The sequence below is a fragment of the Barbatula barbatula genome, assembly GCF_947034865.1.
Source record: "Barbatula barbatula genome assembly, chromosome: 18".
Taxonomy (NCBI): Eukaryota; Metazoa; Chordata; class Actinopteri; order Cypriniformes; family Nemacheilidae; genus Barbatula; species Barbatula barbatula.
Genome location: NC_136781.1, coordinates 13,687,078 through 13,714,682, shown reverse-complemented (window position 1 = coordinate 13,714,682; position 27,605 = coordinate 13,687,078). Strand labels below are relative to the sequence as shown.

Genomic DNA, 27,605 nt, shown 5'->3' with positions numbered 1-27,605 from the left:
AACAAATGCACTGAGCATCTATAATGTGTCATAAGATTTTAATTAAATTGTACAGATAAAAAACCAAGAGGACTGTTTGTGGTTTTAAGAGACATGCCAAACATTTTATTTCTAACCGGATGGAGCTGAAAGGCTGCGGTTCATTCTGAAACATGTGGATCCTTCCAGGTTTACTTTATAACAGAACAGTTCTGTATTCTTTTACCTCATGTCAAAATCATATCATCCCATATGTAGTGAACAGTAAATCATTCTAACAAGTAAAGATGGGTAAAGATTGAAAACAGTATTTATTATAAAGAAACGCTTTAGAAATAGTAGACATTGCAGGGCTCACTGAAATAGTATAAAGAAATATGTGTGTGTGTATAATTTTGCAAGTGTCCGATCCCTCACGGCCATACGTTTTCTGGCCTAACCAGCTATATTAACTGCTGTTTGGTTTCGCTTGTTTTTGAAAGGGTCATTTATATTCTCATAGTTTGCCATCGTGTGTTAATGTGCTGCACGTTCTGTGTTGATTTACATTAGAATATAGTGTACAGGGACAAGTATCCCATCCAGAATGCCAATCACTCGTGGGAAACCCACAATGGCATGGAAGCCTTGATGTGCCTCCATCATGTCGTGCCTGGCGAAAGGCATACGTATGTAATCGGTGGCATGACGTAGTTTGTCACCGAGTGAATGCTCCATCACACTGAGGTCTTTCTCATCCCATATTCATCCCCAAACACCTCCAGAAAACTCCCCACGGCATAAAAACGAAGTGCCGACATGCAGAAGCTGATTTTCGGGGGTGAGGGGGTTTCTCCGCCGAGTTTGTCTCTACAAAGTTGCAATAGATGCAGAATTTGCTCCCGTCGCATGCTAAATTTGTGTAGAATCTTCTCGTCTGACATTGAGGGGACTAACATGAAATTGTGCAAATAGAACAATTAACTGGCTCCGCGGACGGCGGCGTCTTTGATTTAAGACAACTATTCGCTGTCTCGCTGCCATAGTTTGACCAAACTCCCCATAAAATTCATTCCCTTTAAATAGACTACGCTTTTCCTGTCTTTAAAGCTTTAAAAATCTTTAATTCTAATAACATTTAATAACATAAGATTTGTTACTTCGTACACTAAACAATTTTTATACCGCTCAAATGGTTTGGTTATTGAAACAGTATCTCTGACTGTGCGTCTATTCATTATTAATTCTGCTGCTCATCCCTGAAATCTAAAAGAATAATAAAATAATAATAAAGTCATCAATAATTTATAAACAGCTGGAGGGAAATCTTTTTCTCTACATAATAGCTTCCTTTTCTTTTCAGTTAGAAAGAAAGACAAAGCACTGGTAGTATCGCCAGGATAAAGAATTAGGATACAATGTTATTAAACTAAAAGATGAACCACAACAAAGACACGTGCTCCAGATCATTCAAATAACGTCAAATGAACAGACAAAGAAATCATTTTATTTGATAGGACATTAACTGTCCAAAAGCATCCTAAACATTAGAGAATCACCAACACATTAAGCCCTTGTACCCCGTTATTTATTACCCAATGCAATTAATCTCATAATAATAATACAGGAAAATAAACATCCAGCTGGAATGTATCAATAAAAAGGGAATTCTGTAAATTATAGAGCCTAAAAAAGTATTTGGACAATGTAAGATCATGCTTGGATTATGTAACACAATACAAGCGATCATATAAAAACACACAAAACAATTCACAGAAAAGTCAGGTTAAAAAATCAATTGTTTAAGTTATCGAAGGTGGTTGTCGCATTATCATTTCATTTATAATAATTTGCATTTTAAAGTGTGACTTAAATGTTCTATACTTTTTGGTGGCCTCAGTACTTCATTGGTGGCATAAAGGGATGAACCACGGCACTGTCAATATGTATATTGTACTACAAACATTTTTGTTTGAGATTGCAAATGGTAAACAACAGAACTGACATTTCGACCAGCAACCCGAATGACAGGCTTGATAAATTTACCATAGCCCATAAGACAGATGGAGACGGATTCTGTTGCAGGGACAGACAGTAATACGCAAACATCTCACATCCGGACGTTCTGATTTGGTATTTAATGCCAAGTTTATCTGCATGCATACATTAAAGACTCATACAACCCTTTCCACTGTCTCCATGACAGCGGGCGCAGCCTGCTCTTATTTAAAAGACATCAACAGATACAATAACATACTTTACAGCACGGACAAGTACAGACACACATACAAATGCACACTTACAGTAAGCACACACAGTAGACATTACAACAGTACAGCAATCTTTTTAAAAGATTCTCTCTCTACAGAAATGTCCTTGTATCGCTTATACACTTCCTGACATACTATGAAGACAGATAGAATAGATATCAACACATTTGTACAGATATAACAGATGCATAACTACAGGGTGATGTATCTACGTACTATTTTTTAGTTCTTATTGCAGTCTAACAATATGGCTTTGACTAGTGAAAAACACTTCAGCACTACAAAAATGAAAAAGTCAGTCTCATTCTTTCTTAAGAGTTTAATTTAAAAAAACACGCTTCGGTACCGCCAAAGTGAAGGTCTACTTTAAAGTAGGACGTTATTCTATTTTTTGAATGATCCTCACAATCTAAAAAGCATTTCGATCGCAGAACATTCAGCCTAATGGATACAGATACGTATATACCTGTAGTTTACATACTTTGCTAAAATAGTTTAAAAAGGGTCACATGTAAATGTGATTGGTTGGAAAACATATATATACTAACTTTATTTTATTCAACGAACCCTAAGTTTATATTTTTCATCATGCAACACAATACCCAGTTGAGTATTTCTTTACAAAACGAGTCTCTTTTATTCCCCCTGTATAATAAACGGTTATGTAAACGTTTAACCTTTCACCCAAAAGAAGTGTCGACATGTTTATCAAATGGCAGTGTTTACTCAACGCTTCAAACATGGAAACATAATTAAATAATTCAAATAACAAGGCATTGTGATTTTTTTTCAGTCACTGTTTAAAAATGCACTTCAGAGATGCCAGCACTAAGATGACATTTTGGACCAGATACTGAATTTTCATTTTTAATAAACTAGTATGATGTCTGTAGTTTTGCTTCACCGAGGGAAGAAAATATTCTTGTTGATTGAACGATTCTGTTGATTGGAATTTTAGCACTATGGCATCAATCTCAAAGTAAACTGAGTTGTAATAATTCAATGAATTTAGTCTTTCTTTGGTGTTTTACATTTTGTGTTTCTGTTGTGGGTGAATCATGTTTATGTTTTGATACGAAATCTCTAAAACAATGATTCAAATCTGGCAGTAATACTTGATCATTTTTCACATCGTCTTTTTTCTTAAATTAACACTTTTGGAAAATTTTAAACATATACCAACATCCAAAGTCCGTGGTATATTTAGTTTTTAAGTTTGGGCAAACGTAAATTTGAAATGATATACCAAATATTAAAAAGTTAAGAAAGAGCTCCTTATAAGACCCGCTGTATAATTATTTCTCATGTCCAAAGTTCGCTTGGATTTATTTCTGATTGTCATCTGTAATCTAACATCAGATCATCAGTGAAACAGTGTTTGACATCCGAGCTTCTGTGGATTCTTGTCATTTCAATACTGTCCTGAAAACTGTCTGGGTAAATTTGGTCCGGTTTATATAAAGACAAACTGTGCCATTTTTGCTGTTCTGAGCTTTTCCTGATATCTTCTGCTGGCAAGATGTTTGTGAATATTACTTGTGGTCAGGCCAAGTTCTAAATCACACTTCAAGAAGGAACTCATAGGAGAAAAGATTGTTTATAAAGAAACACATCTAAATTAATAATATATCATAAACAAATGAGAACTGCCAGGCTGCAAACCATGTGAGCATTCAGGTGATAAGCATAACAGTGTCTCCCATTTGAACAAATGGCAACATATCTTTGCTTTCATGAACATAAGAGCCACAGATGACAAACCGATCAGTAAAATCTTGCCCTCATGCACGTGACTGAAAACATTACAGACATATTTTGCGTTTCGCTAATCCCCGCACCAAAGATCGATATAAGTTTTGAATGTGGGGCTGATCATTAAGAACCTGTAAGGCAGAAAATACCAGAGACCCTGGCGATGCTTTAGTAAACAAATAGAAAGATCTATAGAAAGTGTAAACAATCTATACCTGAATGGCAGTGAAAAGACCAAACGTTGTCGGGTTATGAATTGTGTTTCTATCCTCAGAGAAGAGTAAATCAAATTCTGTCAAGGCAGTGAAAAGCCTTTCACTTGTTTGGCAAAAACTCCCCCCGGCACCGGCATTCCTGTCGGAATCAGCGTTTGTGTCTGTTACTTCTTAAACATGTCCTGCAGAGGTCCAGGCAGGAATTTGAGAACGGTGTCTAGTATGCTCTCCTCCTCGTCGTCGTCGTCCGCCCCGCAGCCTGCTGGGATGGCCTTTTTGGGGCGAGTCAGTGACCCCTCGCACGCTTGTTCCATAGCTGCTTTCTCCTCAGCTTCTTTCTCCTCTTTTTTCTTTAGTCCATACTGCAAGAACACAGGAAATAAGAGATATTCAATTTCTTAAAGCTTTATATATCTTGCTTTTGCATGATACTAGACCATATACCTAGACTAGACTACACATTACAGGGCTTCTCGACTAATGTAAATAAATGCCACGTTTTGGTAAAGTGCTACCATACCATCTTAATGTAACACCATTATTTATCGGTGTCATGCTTTTAATTGTTTTTGATCGCAAAACCACCAGTTGAAAACCACTGCTATATAAGTATAGCCAGTCATAAAATGCATCTAAATACACCTTTTAGCATTTCATTATTATTCACAACCTTCTATCATCACATTGGTGTTGAATGAGTTTAAGCCATGTATAGATGTTATCATTGTGCTTATTATATCTATAGTTGAGACTCTATATTCTAGTGATTAATGTTATAAAATAAAGTTTTGTCTTCCCTTCTGTTAAATAGAAGTAATCTGGCATTAAGACCTCCTGCAAATGTGACATTTCATTAAAGGCTTATGGTGAATGGTACTTGCTGTGTTAGCTCCACACCTGTATGAATCATTAAGTGAAGGTGTAATGGCTTCAAGATATCGATTTTGGCAATTAGAAACGGACTCGACATTAACAATTTCTTCTAATTTGACTTCATAGTGTATGCAGCTTTGACAGGACATTAAAGGGATAGTTGAGGGAATAAATTCATTATACCATGTTTTACGCACCCTTAATGCAAGGGTATATGACTTTATTCTTTCAGACGAATACAGTGAGAGTCATAACACAACACCATTTATCCGAGGCTCTTCCAAGCTTTATAATGGCAGTGAATGGGGAATGAGATTTTGAAGCGCCAAAAAGTGCATCCATCTGTCAAAAACTGCTCCACATGGTTCCACGGGGTTAATAAAGGCCTTCTGGAGGGAATCGATGCGTTTGTTGAAGAGAAATATCCATATTTATGACATGCCTGTTTCGTTTGCTGGAACGCCACCATTTCGTTTACGCATGGCCACCCCATTAACAGAAGTTAGACTTTTCAATTTATAAAGTCCAAAATGGTCCCACATTCACTCCCGTAATAAAGCTTGGAAGAACGAAAGGATAAACGATATTCGTCAGGGCTGGGATTTGAGACCACTTCATTTGATTCTTATTTATATGGTTTCAATTTGATTCAATTTTGATCAGTTGTCCCTTTTCCATTTAAAATATTAGTTTTGCAGGCATTGAATCCATATTTTAATATATGGGCTGCTAACTGAGACCCCCCTACTCAGCTAAATGATTGAAATACACATTCACGTTTATAGCCCACACAATTGTTTTGAATTACTTTACTGTAGAAAACATTGTAAATGTGCAAAAATGAAATCATGAACAACTTGAAACTTGCTTAAGAAATAAAAGAGATCTCAAAATTCAACTTGAATAACGGGCCATCCTCTGGAGGAGAGGCGAAATACAGATAATATTCTCTGAGACACGTGCATTAAAAATTGATTCAGGGACTTTTCGGATCGATATTGTTTTTTTATATTGAAAATCGATTAAACTCAAAGAATCTTTATTTTTTATCCAGTCCTATAGTATTCGTCTGAAAGAAGAAGGTCATATACACCTAGGATGCCTATGGATGAGTAGAACATGGGGAAGTTTCGTTTTTTTCCCTGAACTATCCTTTTAAAGTGGGTAGGAAGTGTGAAGCTCACCTTATCTCGAATGGCCTGTCGGACCTTTTCTCTCTCTGCCTCCATGCGAGCATGTTTGGCCTTCCTCTCGTCCTCCTGCTGTCTCAGAGCCTCCTGACGCTCCTCTTCCTTTTTATGGGCATCGGGATCCTTCTCCTCCTCTCCTCCTAACATCTTACCCATGTCTTTGGTGGCTCCTGTATGACACAGAGAAAAGAAATGTTAGGATTAAAAAATCTCATTGATTTCACCAAACTATAAAGTGTATATATAAAAATAACTTCTTAATTAAATAATTTTTTTTCATTAAATAAACTTAACATTTTTGAGAAACTAACTCTTAACTGTTAGATTTTTATCAATTTGTTAAATATGTCCCACAAAAAATGTAGTTAAATGATTTTAAGAGATATTATTAAGTTATTATTTTTGTGATATTTACTGAGGCCCACAGAATATTTTGTGTATGTTTGTATATGCAAATGTTACCAAACACACGATGTAAAGGGTTGTATATAAACAAAATTTTATAAGATTCATTCTTGTCTTCTCTGTGTGATATGGTGTTATGTCGACATAATAAGGCCAAAATGCTGAGGCAAAACAGAGCCACCAGAATGATCCTCTTCACCATCTGCTTCACTGCTTTAACTCAACTCTCTGTTTGACTGTACTCTATATCCAATATCATATAGCTACTTGTTCTAGATTCACAACTACATACATAACATCACAACACAACATCAAGTCTTCATGAGTATTACGGCAATAAACGACTTTATGCAATATGTGCCTATACCTTGATGTCTGTGTCTACCATATGTTTCAAACACAAAACACAGCTGTGTTTGTAGCTCAGTACAAACTGAAATGACTATTAACAGTTCTGAATGGCAGGTTACCAGCTTACAAAGATTTGGTACAGACACATTTTGTACTATAGCTTTAAGAAATAATTTGCATAATGTCTGTGCCTACAAGCAACTGTGAGACCAACACTTATTAGTTATTAATCGTGTTTATTTATTACGCATGAGCATGCATTGAAAATCCAATGTCAAGATCTACACATAAACCTTCACCTGTGTTTAACGGCTTTTGTATCACATGCAGGACATTCAGAAAGAAAGGAGAGCTAATGTACTGATTTAAGTGGCCTTTGTGTGTGTGTGTGTGTGTGTGTGTGTGTGTGCGTGTGTGTGTGTGTGTGTGTGCGCGCGCGCGCGCGTGTGTGTACCAGTATATCACATGCAGACAATAATCAACATCATCAGATTTTTTCCTTAGGTTGTTTCATATAAATTATACATAAAGTATATTTTTTAGGGCTGTCAAACGATAAATTGCAATTAATCGCATCCAGAATAAATGATTGTGTTTACATAATATATCATTGTGTACTGTGTATATAAGTTAGCAGGTAGTTAAATAGTTAGCAGGCAGAGGGGGACATCACAGTGTTATGCCGGCGGTTATCTGTTGCCGCAAGAGGCAGCGTCGCCTGTTCCACAACAACAACGCAATCGGTATAATTTTAAATCGGTCCCGATTAATTGGCCGGTCGATCAATCAGTCGACCTCAAGTATGTACATCCAACGGCAAATGGGAATTTGGCTGTGCAATATATTGAACAGAGTGTACTGAAATTTCAGTCATCATCACCTGATGCCCTGACTTTTATTATGGGCGATTTTAACAACTGCAAAGTGGAAAAATCTGTAAGGAATATGCATGGGTATGTTACGTGCCCAACAAAGCACAATTTATCTTTAGACCCATGTTATCGCTCCATTAAAGGAGCATACAAAGCCACCCTACTAAGGCCATTGAGCCCGCCAGTTCACAATGGTGTTTACCTCATTCCATGTTACAAGACTGAAGAAAAATGAAATGCTTTTCAAAGGGGGATTAGACTTGAAATCAAAAGGGCAAAAATAAATTATAAGTGGAGTTTAAATTAAGAACCAATTGTATGGGCTCAGTATGGGATAGTTTAAAATTATTGACGGGTCTGAATAATGGAGGTTGCAAAATTATTAAAGTAAACGGTTATGAGTCAGATAGTGTCCTTGCTGAGGATTTTAATGCATTTTATTCTAGATTTGAGAAACAAGAGTAGCTTAATGAATGGGAATTTAAATCATACTCAGAGGGAAACGTATCTGTTTATTTTGATGAAAAATCTGTAGTTACATTTTTTAAACTGTGTAAAACTAAAGTGAGTACAGACCCTGATGGAATAAGGGTGTTAAAACATTGTGCAGATCAACTGGGCCCAATTTTCACATAGATCTTGAATTGGTCTTTGGAACTTCAGAATGTACATGGATTTGGAAACAGTCGATTGTTATTTATGTGGCAAAAATAGTTGCCTTAAAGGTTTGACAGATCACAGGTTTCCTTGACCTGTCTGGTAATGAAAGTTTTTGAAAAGTTAGTAAAAGAGTTATTATTGGAAAAAACTAAATTTCTTGACCCGATGCTATTTGCCTACAGGGCAAGGAGAGGTGTGCAGGATGCGCGACATTGACCTTACTGGACCTTTCGTATAAACACCTGGAGGGAAGCGGGAGCCATGCAAGGCTTTTATTTGTAGATTTTTCGTCTGAATCTAATACGATGAACACAGGCTTGTTGGTTGATAAGCTTAGATTGGATTTTTGTGTGGATGCTAGTATGGCCGCTTGGATATTTGACTTCCTTACAAATAGGTTACAGAGGGTAAGGATCAACAACAGTCCAATTCTATTATTACTTCTATGGGCTCCCCCCAGGGATGCATACTCTCTCCTCTCCTATACATCCTTTACACTAACAAGTGTCTTGGTCAGTTTGAAAATCGGCACATTTTGAAGTTTGCTGATACACTCATAGTAAGTTTCTTAGAAGTTTGCTGAGAAAACTAAGGACATGTGTATCGATTGACTGCAGTGTCTCGCACAGTTACAGTTATAGACAATCATCAAATTGAGTTGGATGAAAGTTATAAATACCTATGAAACAAAAAATATATTTTGGAGGGAATACTGATAAGCTGTGTAAAATAGGCCTTATGAGGCTTTATTGTATTCGGATGCTGGCCGAGTTTAATATCGACGGGACCTTGATGACTGTTTTTTTATAAAACACATATAATTATTTTTTTCACCTTTTCACTAATTTGTTGGTTTGCTGGTTAAAGTGGTGAACAACTGTAGTAAAGTAGTGGGTGTGAAAATGACGGGGCTGTCTGACTTGTACAACAGGCAGGTGCTTAAGAAAGCGAATAACATTATATCGGATAGTTTTTTTGTCTCCATAATACATTTCAGACCCTTCCATCTGGATCTTTGTATAGAGTTCATAGAGCCATGACCAACAGATTCAAATTGTCATTTGTTCCTTGTGCCATAAACTTGATCAATGCAAATAGAAAATAGTTGTTTTCTATACATGTGTTTTTATAATATTTATTCTTTGAGAATTTACAGTGTATATTGTCTTTGGGAATTTACTGTGCTGCAGAACAAATTGCCCCTAAGGGGGATGATAAAAAGTGATTAAGAAAATATGCACAGCACACAAGATATATATTATGTAAACCCAAATTCTTATTTTGGATGTGATTATTTGGTATTGATCGTTTAACAGTCCTACATTTTTTTATTTTATATAAAGAAACATTTTCACAATTACATTTTGAGTAAAAATGGTCACGAAAATAAAATAAAATTGGTAAGTCTATGGTAAGGCCCATAAAACATGGAAACGTGTGTGTGTGTGTTTAGGACACATTAGCACTCATATGTGGCTGATGGACATTATCTTGTGTGGTCATTCAAACCCCACACCAGTACTTTTACTCCCAAGCTCCCTCATTGATATTTAACAACCTGCCGTTTTGGCCCAGTAATTGTAAATCCAGTCCTTTACTGTATCATATCTAACAGAAGAAAAAAACACTGGCGGCTTTCAAAAAAACTGATGGTACCATGGCCAGTTTTAGTGAACCTCACCACCGCCATCTGTTCAATCCTTACCATAAATAATTTATCAACCAGCTTCACCAGAGAGACCACACTGGTTGACGTAAGCTACCTGTGCTGGACAAATGGATGCTTCAATGCTTCTCATTTGGGATTTTTTATGTAGGGGAATCAACTTGAATGTATTATAGTAGTCTGTGCATTAACCTGGTATAGGAGTTTAAACATCTAAACCCTGGTTCAGACCAGACAAATTCAGCCATATTTCGTCATGATACATTTGTTGTAGATTGTGACTACTCTATTGTTTTGTCGGATATAGTATGTCATTGTATACAAAAACCAACAGTGCATGTGTGATGCTTCATGACATCCCACCAGAAAGACTAGCATGTAAAAATTCTTGTACTCCATTTTCAGAGTTCATACAGAGACGATAACGCTTTCGTTTTCAAAAACTTGCACTACGATACCCGTTTCCCTTTTCAGTCCTCGAAAACAATGTTACTGTGTAAACCAATAGCTAAGATGCATAACAGTGTTCAGTTTTTAGTTTAAAAATGTCTCTGAGAAAATCACACAACTAGTTCCGCCTTCTTGATGACATCACGAATGACGTGATTACTTAAAGGGGATGTACAACTGTGTTTCATGCATTCTGACTTCTTTACAATATTAAACGTGTTGTCTTCTCATGCTTGACATGGTCAACTTGTCAAAAAACTAGTTGGACGTATGACGTAGTATATTATAGCTCAATACACTCCACCAGCGTTCGTATATTTCTCCGAACATGAAAATCTGTTTTGTAACAACTTTTCTTGTTTCTTATTGGGCAATTCTCCCGGAAAAGCACGCCCGCAGCAAGGCGAAATAAATAGCACGCCCACGCGCCAACCGACAAGCTTACCATCAAGATTAGCTGCGTCAAGATTTGCTGCATTGTGGGCCTGCAGCTGCAGCTCGTTACGCTTGCGATAGGGAGAGAAGTTAAGGTGTGTTTGTTTGATCAAGGCATTTTATTGATGGATGTTATATAAAGAGTGGATATAACGCTGGATTCTGAGAATTTCTGAAACTGATAGATAGGGCAGACCCAGTGCTAAAAGACGGCAGACATGAACTGTACACGGTAAATGAAACTAAGTCATATGGCTGTGTTTAGTTGGCAATGGGTGCGCACTTGCTAAAGTTCTATAAAATGAAGATGCAGGCCACTGAATTCGACCCTGTTGTTATGTTTAAAGCCACACAGTAGATGTTGAATATAACAAAATAATTGCTTTCCTCTATCAGATCCTCAGAGGCTTTACATCAAAGCACAGAGCAGCACTGATTGTTCTGGATGGGAGAGTAAATCCGGCCTATGCACAGTAGCTGGAACTGTGTTCCAGTGTCTCTGGAAAACCCCTTATTCCTAATTATATGTGAATAACCAGAGCTTAAGCAATTAGCATATTAATGAAGTTCTTTTAGAGCAGTAAAGTAATAATAGTTAAATAGGTCGCCTGCATTTCACAATTCCAGCTCGGCTTTAACACAGTCCATAAAACAAAAACCTTCACATAAATATCTTACACGAGGAGAATGGTTATGAAGGTTGGTGAGTGAATGTGGTGACATTATCTGTTATTATATCCTTTACAATTTCATACACCAGTGAATCTGTAGATAAACTTTATATTAAGTCTCCCCCTTTATGCTCCTGTTTTCATCTTCCTTTAATAAAATTCACAATAAAAGAGCAAACATATATGTTGTTTGTCACAGTCTGCTGACTTACAAGGGCAGTCTGAGGGGAATTCTCTGTTGGAGCTTTAAGGAATGCTATATGTTTATGAATAATTTGCCAGGCTCGGAGAAATCTGCCTAGTGTAAATCTATTTAATAATGGATGATATACAAAGGGGAAACCATTCTCCATTACCACAAAGCTAAAATGCTCCAACAAAGCTTTCACGTTTTCTATATTTTACTGTGCCATATTACTTTTCTTTAGGCAAAGACGCAATATGACATCTTTAATATAAATCAAGTGTGGTGTTAGTTCTGGCAGGTCACTTGATCCCCTCCTCCTCCATATCCACCTGTTCAATCATTTAATTTAATCCTGTTACGCATCATAAACTGTTCTGGTTACCCAGGTGGGGGGACATATATTGCTGTTCTCCCGCTCTGTCCATGCAAGGCTATATGAACGGGTGGAGAGTTTGCCCTGTAGTGCCCGAGACATCAGACATGCAATAACTAGTTATATTTCTTAAATATAACAACAACACTCCTTACCCATCCAGCAAGCTAGTCACCAGGGGGTCTACCCTAATCTGAAATTAACACCTAGGTGCAGGATCAGATCTCTGGCGACCAAAGCAAACCCACAACAAACCATCAAGATAAGACTCCTTTACAACCTAATGGAATGTAAATATATACACTCTCTTTATTCACTTTGGGGACAGACATGCCATCCTAAATACATTTATATAGAAATGTACATATATTCATTTATACAGTAACCTTTCCTTGTATTGATGTTCTTGTTTTTGTGTCTGTCTCAAACATTAACCCAAAGTAGTTTGAATGAATGTGTGTATAACTAAAATAATTATTAGTAAAAGTAACTCTTTTCATATTCGTTTTATTAAACTCTAAGAAATCCTCTTGGTAAACATCCCATTGCAATCCAAGACAAAGACAATAAACCTAACCAAAGGTGCCATCTCATGATGGGGTCAGTCACATTTGCAGGATGTGACATCCTTACAGCTTAAAAGAGACCACCTTCTCTTCTGCGTGGTTCTTTTATCTCTCTTGCGTTTTTGCTCTTCTTTTTGTTCGGGTTCTGTCACATACTGCCACAACTCTGTTTCAACATCAACCTTCCTCCAAAGCTAAACTGTATGTGTGTGTATGTTAGATTAATGTGTGTCTAGTCTAGGGAATAAAGTCCTGTTTTATGTGACGTTGTTTGTAGTTCATGCTCATAATCCAGAGTCCCTAATGATGCCGATTCTTGCTACCTGCTCGTAATGCTAATTGATTTCCCCAAATCATGAATTTGATCCAGATAAATATAATTGATCATAAAAATGTATTCATCCCAATTTGGGCGGATACTTGTTTCCCTTACAAAGGGTGTGGTGGATAATATAATATTTATAATTGTGATCAGAGCTCAAGATACATTTTACATATTTGATGGAGAATAGTGATAAATAATACTGTTCCTCATTAAATCCCCTAAAGCCCAGAACAGTTTCATTCCGCGAACCTAAAATATATGCTATTGTTTAAATAGAATTATGTGATAGAATATAAGGACATGCTTATGACGTCTCATACAGATGGTCATGATGTGGTCACATGAGCTTTGCCAAAGACAATAGGCTACAGCTGGCCCACTCAGAGCAATTGACAAGGAAAATACATTTACTTTTATTGCCCATAGTCTCTCTGCAGATAAAACCAAATCATGAAATTGATTTAAATGGTTTGATAACCTTGAGACAATATATGTTCATGAGATCGAAGATATCCATAACCTATACACACTGTGGAAGTCTTACCAAATCAATAAGCCCTTTGTTTTGTTACTGGTAAAAATTGAATTGACTAAAGCTGGTCAGGTTCTTTTTGTTTTACCTCGAGATTGGAGTCAAAGAAAAATCGCATTTGGAAACAACGGCTTTATGCATCTGTTAGCTGCCATGTGTCACATGCAAAACACATTTACTCACCAAATAAATGCAGAACAACATGCGTCCTGACAACAACTGAGATGTAGAATGGAGACATGTCTCATTCACTCACACATGGCTTATGTAAGGGATAATGAACAGGCAGGTGGTAATCGCCGAAATAAGCCCCGACAGTGTTATCAGGATCTTGTATCACACTGAAGCGGCTTTTTCGCGATAACATTTACATTATCTGGTTACATGGCTACTTGCCACATGAGAAAAAAACTGGACATGAAATGTCAATTAGAAATATTTTATTAGCTCATTTTAACGAATGCAGACCTTTTGTGAGGAAAAGCTGCTTACTTTCAGTTTTAAGGTAAAAATTATATTCATTTGTCACAAACAGGCAATTTGGTTTAATCATTTGTAAATATAATGTCATATATGTTATTAAAAGACATATTCATATTTAACTTGTCAAAATCTGGGTTACCGTGTGTTATTCATTTTCAGCAGGTGTTATCGGGGATAACGAACCTGCAAATGTTGTGACTGACCAATCAGAATCAAGCATTTCAATGAGCCGTTTAATAAATACATATGTAGAATGAAAAATAACACACACTTACCGCCCAGTGCTTGCTTCATCACAAAATCCATGATGCAGTCAGATATCTGGACCTCTTAAAGCTAAACGGAATGTTGCATTTAGTCGAGCTGTGGTCCTGTTTATGTTGGTCCTCCAAAGTGTGTATAACGTCCTGATGAATTCTCCAAACCTATTGGGAGTGTAAAGATATCTGTGTCAGATAATAGAGATCATTACAGATTCAATACAATTAAACTGGAGATCCAAAATGTTCTCAAGGAATCTTCAAACAGGTTACATCATTGCTAGTAATGTTAGGACTCTGTCCTTCCTGTCTCGAGCTTTCTAGCTCCCTGGGCAGAGTCATGCCAGGTTTTTCGTGTTTCTGTTGTGTTATGTGTGGAGACATGTGGCTTTATGTTGTTACTTGATGCCACGTGTCTTCCTGTTATGTCTCTCAGCCCCACCCTCCTATCTCCTGTAATTTCTTAAGGGTTTCATTCCCATCGTCTGTTTGGTGTTTCACTTTAATTAGGGTTTTATTCCCATCAGCTGTCACCACTCTCCCCATGTAATCACTCCTCGTTAGTGTCTCCCTTTATATAGTCTTAGTTTCCCTCTGTTTAGTGTCGGTGCATTGTCTAATGTTTATATCCAACGCTGATGTTTTGCGTGCATGGTATTATCCCCCGTTATTGGATAACCCGGTTCCTGTTTACAGTTTGGGAATTTATTATTTATCTTTTCTAAAGATTCTTGTTTTGTTTTTGTCCCCCTCGTGGAAGGTGTTTGTTTCTAGTTTTTGTTTGCTAGTGTTTTTTATGCTGGTTTTCCCCATTGTGGGTGTTTTATTTAATAAACATTTATATTTAACCCCTCGTCTGCCTGCATCTGGGTTCTGTCAAAACCATTTCGTGACAAGTGAATGACATAGGTAATATCTTTGTATCAAAAAATTGTATGTTGTAATTTAACGTTTCATGCATTCTGACTTTACAATGTTAAATGTGCTGGCTTATCATGCTTAACATGTCAACTTGTCTAAAGAAAGGAGTTGGACGTATGACGTAGTATTTCTGTGTTGGATACAGCCCCACTGTGGTCGTATAGGTTTCAGAATCTTTTTTTCGAACAAGAAAAACCGTTACGTTACAACTTTTCTTAGTCCCTTATTGGGCAATTCTCCCGGAAAAGCACGCAAGGCGAAAGAAATAGCCTGCCCACAAGCGATAGTAAGACCGCTTATCCAGATTGGCTGTGGACCTGTAGCTGCAGCTTGTTACTCTTGCGATAGTGAGAGAAGTTGGGGTGTGTTTGTTTGTTTTACGGCATTTCGGTGATGGATGTTATATGAACGGTGGATATAACTCCGGATTTGCAGATGTTTTGAAACTGATAGATGGTGCGGTCCCAGAGCTAAAGATGCTGGACATGAACCGCATGCAGCATGTGAAACTAAGTCATATGCAATCGGTGCGAACGCACATACAACACAAACTTAAAGTGAATCATAAATTCATAAATAAATGTGAACAAACTAGATACTCTTTAAATATAGGAAGTATGCAATACTATTCTATAGGTACTCAAGATGAATATGAGATTGGCAATACCCCCACAGCTGTCCATATTTCATAAGGTTTAAAACAATAACTGATCTTCCTGTACCGTGTCCGATTAACTAAACACATCACATCCTTCAGACTTTCTGTTCAACCTGATTCTAGTACAATCACAGCACTGTCAAGTCAACACAACAGATTACTTTACAATAATGCAACATGGTTGCCTGTTTTTTGTATAACCTTCCAAAATATATTGAACTGGATTCAATGTGTGTCATCAATTCTTAGTCTGTGTATGCAATTAAGTGCGCTTATATTAAAGACAATACTTCTATAATTATTTTCTTGGATTGACTTGTATTATAAAGAATTGCTTTACATATAGTTACGAATGGAAATTTCACATACATGAACTTGTTTACATTTTATAAACCATCAATCCACTGATAGCTTATAAACGTTTGTTTGTGCTACAGGCACATGAATGGAAACCCATTAAGAAGAAAATACATTTGAATAGGATGAGAAGCTATTAGTCGAGTCTATAAACGGATCCTTATGTCTAAGTCTCAGTGACATAACATGAAATCTGAATTTTTTTTATTTATCAAAACAGAAATTCACTGAAAGTAATATTGCAATAATGTGATAATTTATCTAGTAATTTAGATGCTTAATGCACCAAATAGTGTTATAGATTCTTGCCATCCCAGACCTCAAAATATAACAGCTTAAAGCACGATTTGCGTCTGCAGTGACTTTGGCCAACCAGGCGTGAAATTATTCCTCTTCCTATTAAATAATTTATCCTTCACACGCTGATGCAATGAATGAAGAGAAACAAGGCTTTTGCATGTACAGCAGACCTCTTCAAAGAGGTTATTACTTTAGGTTGGATAAGCAGAATAAACACATTCTATGCGATTTTGCCCCTCAATAATGCTTCTTCGCTATGGCGAATCGCATAAAGTCTAACAGCAAACAATGACTAGAAATGAAAATAACGCTATTACGGTTAATTGATCTGCATCTAGACACGTGGATCTGAATGACTTACTGTTAAGGTATAGTACTCATACTCCACTTCAAGTGATGTTGGTGCATATAGGCTGTGCTTGATTCTGTCCACATCCTGTCTTATCTCCTTACACATCCTTTCAAGGACAGCCATTTAGGAGCGATACACAAGGATTGCATCCATTAAGACACACAGCTATTAACGTTCAGCACCTGCTTAATGACTAAAGCTAAATGGTAAAAGAGGCTTGAGGCAGTTCAAATCAATAGACAAGTAAAGATGCCTAACTTTCTTGACAACCCTGGCTGGAGCTTTGAGTTTTAGGGCTGGCCTGAGTTCAAATACATAACTATAAAACACATTACGACTATAGAGCCTTTCTGCAAGGCAACTTCTTATTAATAAAGATGCTGTGAAAGCACAACAAAGGACATAACCGGACAAACAGAAGGACATAACAAAGGACATCATCTGGTTTCTTAAAGGATTCAAAGTGCCAAATGTTTGCGTGACAGAAGAACAGTGACTAGATGAATGATAGGGTGTAAATTAGAATAAAAACTGATAAAATTAGATTTAAAAACATTCTAGCTATGGTCGAGAACTTTTAGGCACAGTCCCTTATCGATCATTTTATACTGTAGAGTAGACCCTTATTATTTATGCATAAAATGAAATTAAAGTGGTAAAAAATCTAGAGCCTTTTCATTTTTATTGTGAAAAAAGATAAACTAATAGCTCTCGAATAGATTACAAACAGGGATGCCAAACGATAAAACGTGAGTAATCACATCCAGAATAAAAGTTTGTGTTTACATTATATATATATCTGTGTACTGGACATATTAATATTGTATTTATAAACACATACACATATATTTATTTAAGAAATATTTACACGTATTTATTTCTATTTACCAATCATTTAAATTAAAAATAAATGTTAATGTTTTTCTTAAATATATGTGTTTTGCCCCTTTGTGGGAAGTGTTTTGTTAATGAGTTTATTGTAAGTCTTCAGTTGCGATTATTTTCTTGTTTGCCCCATCGTGGGCTTTTTCTTTTAATATTTTTTTTGTTTGAATCATCGATGTCTGCAAATGGGTTCTCTGTCCAAACCCCTGACTGTATGTGTATCTGTTTATACATACTAAAGTCTGTGCACAGTACACAGACATACAGTATAATGTAAACAAAAAATGTTATTCTGAATGCGATTAATCGTTTGACAGCCCTAATTAAAATCAGTGATAGAAAACACATTCTCTGTTATTTAAATCAGTGATAGAAAACACATTCTCTGTTATTTTAATGCATTAACACATAACAACACAACCGGACACCATTGACCTTAGGCTACTAAATACAGTGCCTGACATTTACAAATAAATTGTTTTAGGTATACACCACTAAATAAATCAATAACTACTGTTGCATTTCAATAACTGGTTAAACAAAGGAATCACAGTTGCATAAATGATAAAGCAAATGGACTACTAATAAAATAAATACACTTAACAGTTACTGACATTTCCAGTCCAAGTGACTGAAATATGGATGAACAATATTTTTCGGGTCAGCTGTACAAACACGATGCTCTTGGCGTGCTACAAACTTAGTTACATTTATTCTGTGACATTTCTGTTGGGTTTGCCAAGTCAGTTTGTGCTTCAATCATTTTTTCATCAAAAAGGACATATAATGTAGTGAATATGCCAGAAAATTATAAACACTACTAGAACCTAGAGGTTGCCAACACCCTTTAGTTTTGAATGAATAATTTATCATTTAAAAGCACAGGCGATTATAAACTGAAAGCGGTTCAAGCCCTCTCTGTAGACATGACTGGACAGTAAAACATAAGAAGCGGTACAGTTCCAGCACAAGCGAAGCAGCGGGAGGTTGTGGGAAGGATACAGGAAGGCAGGGCATGAAGGGTAATTAGGTTAAACTCAGAGATGCTCTGCCTGCTTTGCAAAGTGATTCTGACAGAAAAGCCTCATTGATGATTAGATTAAATATGTGGCATCATTGCCTGGCTGGCTAGAATACTTTCAAGATCCATCGCAACACATGGCAGCCTGCAGCAATCTGTACAATCTCAGCATGGATATTAATACATTATGCCTGGAATCATTTGGGCGGGAATTGCATTTACTTGCACAACAAAACATCTAGTGCAGAGTACTACATCCCATAAAGAGATGTGTGTCATACGATGAACAATTTAATACCACATTCCTAGAAAAAGACGTGTTATGAGTTAAATCAAATGTCAATTTATTAGGATGTAACAAGGTTTAAAATGAACTGTAAGAATGTCTGACCCTCGCTGGTGTATCAAAATCAAAAGACATACCGTACAAACAATGTACACAAGAAATAAATATAATTTTGTTATCACATTAATGTAGGATGCCTAATGTTGTTTTTCTCCAGAACTACATGTGGTATATGCAGAAAGTCTCCCATTAAAACAAAATCACAAGCTGTCTTCATGTTGTTGTGACAGGTGCAGCTCCACTTGAAACTGCCTCATCATGTGACACAATAACCTGCACTGTTTGATGCTGTTATTGAAAGAATAACTAAATGTGCTTAGTCCTGCAGTGGTAATATGGTATAGTAATGCTATCAGATTGTACCACAAAGGTGCTTTGACAAATATCATGGTATTGTTTGTCCTGGTATTAATGGAAATGTTATGGTCCTCTAAGATACTTCTAAGGCTCCAAGGTATACTCAACGATGTCCGACAAACAACAGTATTATCTCTTAGTAAAGACAAACTACATGAGATCTTTTTAATATTTCAATAATGTCTCTTAGACATCAATGAGATTTAATAGAGAGCGAATGAAAACTTTTGCTACAGTGCCTCAGACATTTCATAAAGCGATCTCTAGAGATGTCAGAGCTCAGATTTGTTAAGTCTTCGATCAAAGGTCAACATTCTTAAATATTTCAATATCCACTCAAAAGTTTCCCATCAGATTTATCTTGAATGCAGATTTTTACTTCTTTTACTTTTACTTTTACCTTCTAGATTTCTCATAAGCAATTTTGTTAGAAACGTCTGAGGCTGAGTTGATACTTGAATGAAACACAACAGAACTTAAAATCAAGTAAATCTCCTGAGACTTTTTGTAAGTATAATGCTTTTATAGAGACTAAACATTGTGTTTCCCTAACATTTTACTGTATCTTTGAAGATGCACAATAGGTCTTTGAGGTACAATGATGTGCCCAAAAAGATACGTTTCTGTTTTTTATACATGTAGACTGTAGAGAGATCTTTGGGGTACCACCCCACCCTTCAGAAAAGACACGTGTGCAAAAACACACATGTGAACACATGTGTTTTTAGAACACTTTTGTGTGAATCCCATGTCAATTTCCATGTGCAACCCATGGGATCACATGTGTAATGTGCGGTGTGGTCTGATCACGTTTTTCACAGGTCACCACATTGCACATGGGTTTCACATGGAAATTTACATGGGGTTCACACAGAAGTGTTCCAAAAACACACATTTCACACACATGGAAATGCATGTGAAATTTGTTTCTTTTGTGTAAGGGAGTTTCTGTGAAATTTTCTGACCGTGTCTTTTACTAAAGATTCTTAAAAAACTTCATTGCATGTTATGTAAACACAAACAGAGCAAACGGTTTCTTATGAGTGGAGCACAGTAAAGTACAAGACTTGCTGCAGGTAGTTCAGCGCATGAGCTCTTCATTACTGTGACTCTTGTGGCTTGGCCAAAAGGAAAGCTTTGCTTTTGATTTTTGAGAGCTTGCCAGTGAATGAAAGAACAGCCACTGTGAAAGATTTCTTGTCGGGCTCTTTAATAAATTATTCTTACAGAGAACACTGCTGAGGGTCTGCTCACATTAATTCGTTCATTTATAAATTATTCTTCTGATTCCTATTGGACGTGTCTAAGAAATGTGTCTGCAATATTGCATGTGATTAAAGTTAAAAGAGGAAAAAAGTTGTCAAAGGAAAATGGTTCACTGTGATTCCCCATTTTTACCTTTTATTACATGCTTCCGATAAAAGTCTGAAAATAAATTCTCTCTCTGAAATTAGAATCGATAACTGTTGAGTAGTTTTTATGTCATTTAATATTATTATTATAAAATATGAATATTAATTTAGATTAATATAAATTAAATAAAAAATTATCGTTACATTACATACAACCAAACACAGACCGAAAGGAAACTTCGGGCCAGGCGCGTGTGCATGATGAAACCGTGTATATTTATTATTTTCAAACATGAAAATCCGTTTCGTAACAACTTTTCTTATTCCCTTATTGGCCAATTCTCCCAGAAAAGCATGCCCGCGCGTCAACCACCGAGAGCGGGAGAAAGAGCATGCACACACGTCATCCTGCTGGAGCAAGAGACAGAGACCTGCATTCACAAAGTTCAGCTGTGTTTGTTTGTTCACTGCATTTGTTATATAAATTATGGATATAACGCCAGATTTGGAGATCATATGAAACTTATGGAGTGCTCCCAGCGCTAAAAAATGGCAGACATAAACCGCATGCGGTAAGTGAAACTGAATCATATATCTGTTTTTTGTTTGCAATGGGTGCCCAGGTGCTTTACTTCCTCCTCCTCACGCGTGCAAGAGGTCATATGTTTTTCGGGAAGAAAACCAAGTTGTATCTGTCTTTTATAAATGTGATCATACTAAAGACTGTAGGGATATTTGAAGGGTGCGATACTATTCTGTAAGTAGATTAACATGAGGTATGTTGAAACTGTCTGAGTTACGGTCACTTTAAATGGTTGGCAAAACATTATTAGAATTATTATTTGTTAGCTGGAAATATCTGCTTTCATTGTTCTTACAAATAGTGTTATGTTAACTGCATTTGTCAAGATCAACCTACTCAAGTTACGAGATGGCTTATTCGTATAAATTCATACGTTGAGAATTGTACAAAAACTTAAGCTTACTTGAAAAAAGCAACACTGATGCCCCAACTCTAACGTCACTGCCGCAAAAGCAGATCGCACTAAAATGTACGAATGAGATCCGAGGATTTCAAAGGAGTTTGAAACAAGACATTGTTTTTGCTGTGAGATTTTGTTGGATTTGCAAACTATCAAGAGTCAACAGTAACCCACTCAGGCCAGCGTATGAATATTACACCTCCTGCTGTGTGAGAGCTGTTAAGGAAACTTGATTTCAGGAAGGGGGTCTATGACTACTTCCAGTTACCTCCCGCTATGTAATTGTCAAAGCCAATCATAGCGTGCTGGGTTGGGCTCATGCAAGAGGTCACGGGAAAGCCCTTCTCCAGCGGGGGCCAATTAGCTTCTGTCACATTAAAGTTTTCATTTCAGCTACACATTACAGCATTCTTTCTGACTGCACTGCTTAGCACCACGTTTATACTTTCTGTTGGTCTGGAACATATGATGTGTTTGTGCATTATAAACAGATGGGCCTGACTGTGAAAAATGTACCTTTGTGCTGAAACTTTCAAGCAAAATCTCTATAAAATACTGATTATGTTTATTTATACAGTGTGAATGGACCACCTGTGCAAAGAGATTAAAATGTATGAGTGGTATGCCAGTTTTTTATTTATTTTGCAGACACACTAAAAACATTAATATATAGACGATTTAACCACATAAAAACTTTGTTCTGTGAGTCACAGTTGGTTGAGTTAAACCTCCTAGACTTTCAGCTCGTGCATAAATATGAGTTGTACATATCGATATGAAATGCATATCTGTTGACCTATTGGTTGTCACTATAAGCTTGTTCATTCATCTTCTTTGTGTCTGAAGTGTTTGTATGTGACTGTGTAGTGGATAAGCACTAAGAGAAGGCAGAAATCTGGAAAAGAGAGATAAGCTTTCAATTGAAACGGTTGTGGCGAGCATTTCATCCAAAGAGCATCTTCATACCACTTCATACCATTTAGCCAGATTAAAGGTCTTTTCAATAAGAATAACCCCCTTCAACATCTTTTCACAGCTTTTGTGGTAACATATATATCTAGTTTGCAAAATCCTAAACAAATCAGGTGAAGGCAAAGCTTTATTGGTTTTGGAGATGTAAAAAAAGACACCTCAAGACCAATCTATGTGGAACATTTCATGGAAAAGATATCCTTCCTATGGTTTTTACAAACCAAAAATGTCCTATGGTTTTTACAAACAATGATATTTCGAAGAATGTTGATTACTTGAAAAAAGGCAGTACCCATTCACATGTATTGTATGGACACAAAACCAATGCAAGTCAATGGGTACCGCTACTATCCGGTTAACACAATTCTACTTTTGTGTTCTGCAGAAGAAGGGAAGTCATACAGGTTTGAAATGACAAGAGAGTGAGTAAATGATGACAGAATTTTCATTTTGGGGTGAACTATCCCTTTAAGAAGTAGTGAATCATACAACGTTTAACCAATCTTTCAAACTGCACACTGTAGATCACCGAGTGACCCGCTCTTAATACTGTCACCACCACCTGTGGCTCAGCAGCTGTTTCATTAGAAATCTGAGAAATTTGGGAAAAGTTAAGGGAGACAATAGGCTGCACAAAAAGACTATGATCATAAAACCTTGTTGGACACGGCTATAAATAATTCATCTCTTGATTTCTCCCCTGCAGCTAGACCTCTCCTGACTACACTCAGCACAAAAGACACTGCCACTCCACACCTGTCATGACCAACACCTCCCCGAGATGCTCTTACCACTTGCACTTCCATACACATGACGTGATATGAAAGTGACAAGAATTATAACTGTACTTTTTAAACTTTACAAACACGATTCAATTCTATAAATGTATATGTGAAGCACATACAAAGATGGCAGTTGAATTTGGGCCATTGGCAGATGAGCTGTGTTTGGGACACAACCTGTGCTTTTTAACTGTGAAACTGTAAGATTTAAAGTGTTCACCTAAAAAAGAAAATTCTGTCATCATTTAGTCACCCTCAGATTGTTTTAAACCTGCATAAATGTCTTTGTTCTGATCCCACCCCCATTAACTGTCATAGTAGGGAAAATAAATACTATGGGTGTCATTGAGGGATGAGATTTGTTTGGTAACTGAAATACTTACAAATATCTCCTTTTGTTTTAAGAAAAAAAAAAACATTTATACAGGTTAAGAACGATTTGAGGATGAGTAAATGTTTTTGCAGGTTTACTCATGTAAAAAAAATTGATGTTACATTTTCCAGGACTATACATGCATTTCATGCATCCCTTCTTTCTTTCACTCCTGATATCTTTATCTTTTCTCTGTGTTTCAGAGGCTGCGCATGAATAATGGTCAAGGGATCAAGGCATAATTCTCATTCTTGCCTGGGGCCCAAAGTAAGAAATAATAATGCATATTGGCAGCGAGGATCTTTTGAAAGCCACTGCCTCTTGAAATAAGAACAATTCCTCTGCAATAGAGAGCATTCAAAAATACTTCAACACAAAATAAGATATTTTTAAGGACGTTGGTAACCAAAACCACTGAGAAATATCTTCTCAAAATATGTTATTTTGGGTTTCACAGTCATATAGAGATTTGAAACGATATAAGGGTGGAAACATTTCGACAGAATTGTATTTTTGGGCAAACAACATTATTGCTTTTACATTTTTTTAGTTCAGTAACCATGTTGCTATTATTATTGAAGTGTGCCTTCACCCCAAAATAGAAATTCTGTCCTCAAGTTCTAACAAATCTGTATAAATTTGAACATAGAGAAAGATATTTGGAAAAATGCTTGTAACCAAGCAGTTCTTGGCCACCAGTGACTACCATATTAGGACACAATTACAATGGTAGTCAAAAGTGCCCCAGAACTGTTTGCTGTCCTACATTCGTTAAAATGTCTTCTTTTGTGTTCAACAGAACAAAGAAATGTCTTACATGTACACTTAATCATTTAGCAGACACTTTTATCCAAAGCGACTTACAAAGAGTTCAGGGAGCGATAAGCGATATGTCATACAAGAGCAATAGTACAATAGGTGCTAATACAAAGTTACTAGTTTCAACAAAAGCTAGACAACTACCTCTTGAGAGAAAGAGATTGTTTGCACAGATTGTTAACAGATTTTCAACAGATTGTTAACTCTTTAATAACAAACACGTACTGGATTTGATGAAAATATTAAAATGATTTAGAGGTTTTAAAAAGCTTTGTTTTAAAATTACGATTAACAACAGTTTGCTCTCTAGAAGGAACAATACACAACAGTATGTGTCAGTATGTTAAGTTAGTCAATCTTAACCAAACACAAAGGGTCAAACAACTGGGGAGGCTTTGGTCACTAGAGCGGTCAGTTCATGTTTTGCTCCATCTATTAATCTCATAGTCTTTATATTTCATAGAACAGGACATATGTTTTGGACAGAGCACCACAATATAACAACATTCTGACAAAACTTTGAAGAATAGCATAATGATCCAATACATTTGAACTATTCGTTGTAATGGAGCTGCTCTCTATATAAGGCTGTGCTATACACTGAAGCTCAATGCAATTGTAGGATCGGATGCTGCTTTCTCCAACACCCACTCATTGAAACACTGTGCATCTAAGAAGATCTCTAATGCACCAAACTTCCTACAGAAAAAGCCCAACGCATTGCCTTCTATTGCTCTTCGACCGGTATAGGCTACGATGAAATCATGCAGTCCATCTATCAGCTGACAGATCCACCAATAGCTGCACCTGCGCATATTGTCATCTCTCTCTCTCTCTCTCTCTCTACATCAAACGCGCGCTTCTGCATCTACCTCTTAAAACAGACAACGCATCTCAATTCACACTCGTCTTTTTCTCACAAACACGGTGCTGAAACTGGCACATCACGACTGCGCGCCCAACCCTCTCCATCGCCGAGTTTGCGCCACGGCACCGTTCTGCAACACGCAGCACTCAACGGCACAATCGCGCTGCGTCTGATCAAATGGATGCTGAAAAGAGATTATGCGAGTATTTACAAACCTCCACGATGCGAGAGAGAGAAGATTCGGCTCTGTGTTCCTGACTGCTTTGAATTGAGCGTCTGATGTGTGCTGCTCCGTATCCGATCGACCCCTCCCTCTCCTTTCAGATTTTCCCTCTGCTGCCACCTCCCTCCATCACACCAAACACATTTACTGCAATAGAACAGCTACACACTACAAGAGCTATAGAGCTGGGGTATGCACTGTTTTGACCACCCAGATAAAGAGTGTGGAGGTAACAGGTTTAGAGCCACTTCTTTTTTTTTGGGAGAAAAATAACCGAAATAAATAAAAGGTTGGGCTTCAGGTTTTAAGGAAGAGAGTTTCATAATATACTTTGACGTCCATGTACAACCCATATTGGGTCCTGTACTGTTGCTACAGTGGGCCTAGTGTCCAAAACAGAAGACCCGAGGGCATGTTTGTAGTCCTACGATGTTTTCTTTATGTTTTCTTCGTGTTAAACTAGTACAATATGAGAATCATGGTACATCATGGATAACACACAAAACTATGAAAGAAATTAGGTAGCAAACTACACACTGAAAAAAAAACTTAAAAAATGAAATTTTCTGGCAGCTGGGGCGCCAAAAGTAAACTTACAAAACAACAGATCTTGTAATTTTAGTTTTTTTTAAATATGCATGCAAAATCTGTAACCCCCCAAATAAACTAGAAAACTTTATTTTAATTTCTTAGTATTTTGTATCCATTCTTTATTTTTGAATAAAGAGCAAACCTTCAACCACTTCAGTAGATCGTATTTCTTCGAGGGTAAAACAAACTGAATTTGTTCTATAGAATAACATTATTTTTCTTTTAAGTGTTTTTGTTTTCCGAGGGGAACATGTGATCTACACTTTCCGGTTCTGTTTTGATTCCTTGCCTAAAAGTCTCATGCCCTTTCTGTCACAAAGGTGCTGAAATTGTGGACACTAATCACAACCAATAATGTTCAGTGACATTATCTGTCAGCAACGTGGCATTAGGCCGTATTCAGCCGTTTTGGTCTTTACACAAGAGTGTTTTTCCTTTCTGAAGGTCAGTGGGATGTTGTTGTATAAGTGCTGTGTACATTGATTACTGATCCCTCATTACCTCCTCAATATAGACCTGAACAAATATTACTGGCAGGTGCTCAGGCTACACCAAGCAACACAATTAGTACAAACAAAGCGAAACATGAACCAGGCATCCGCTGAAGAAAACATAGATAGGATCTGATTTCAGAGCTGAACGCTGCTTTCCAAACTGGTTTTACTTATGACATCATGCCCGGAACAACAAAACAATGACGTTTATACAGCTGTAATGGAAGCCTAAATGAAATCATAATCCATGGATGACTGTGAATCCTTCAGAGCTATTCTGTTGAGCTGTAATATCACCCCAAAAGATTTTGACCAACTCAATGTATACTACCAAAGAAAAAGAAAGCATGCATTAGAGAAATATAAGAGGGGGTGGGGGTGTTGTTATATGCCATTATCACGAATCACATAAATAAAGCGTGATGGAAGTCATGACGTCCAAGACAGCAAAGATACA

General features: G+C 36.8%; 1 protein-coding gene across 2 annotated transcripts; it reads right to left on the bottom strand.

The window, feature by feature from the left end:
- Window positions 1-1,431: 1,431 nt before the first annotated feature.
- On the bottom strand, window positions 1,432-26,158 carry cplx2b (complexin 2b). 2 transcript variants are annotated; one of them, XM_079479364.1, is made up of 4 exons: window positions 26,056-26,158; window positions 14,510-14,659; window positions 6,253-6,428; window positions 1,432-4,557 (listed from the first exon to the last, which is right to left on the bottom strand). In XM_079479364.1, the coding sequence occupies exons 2-4, from the start codon at window positions 14,538-14,540 to the stop codon at window positions 4,360-4,362; spliced, it is 405 nt and encodes a 134-aa protein (XP_079335490.1). In that variant the 5' UTR covers window positions 14,541-14,659; window positions 26,056-26,158; the 3' UTR covers window positions 1,432-4,359. The 2 variants fall into 2 exon arrangements, with proteins under 2 accessions (XP_079335490.1, XP_079335489.1); XM_079479363.1 differs by lacking the exons at window positions 14,510-14,659; window positions 26,056-26,158 and adding an exon at window positions 13,935-14,020.
- Between the last annotated feature and the right edge of the window lie 1,447 nt (window positions 26,159-27,605).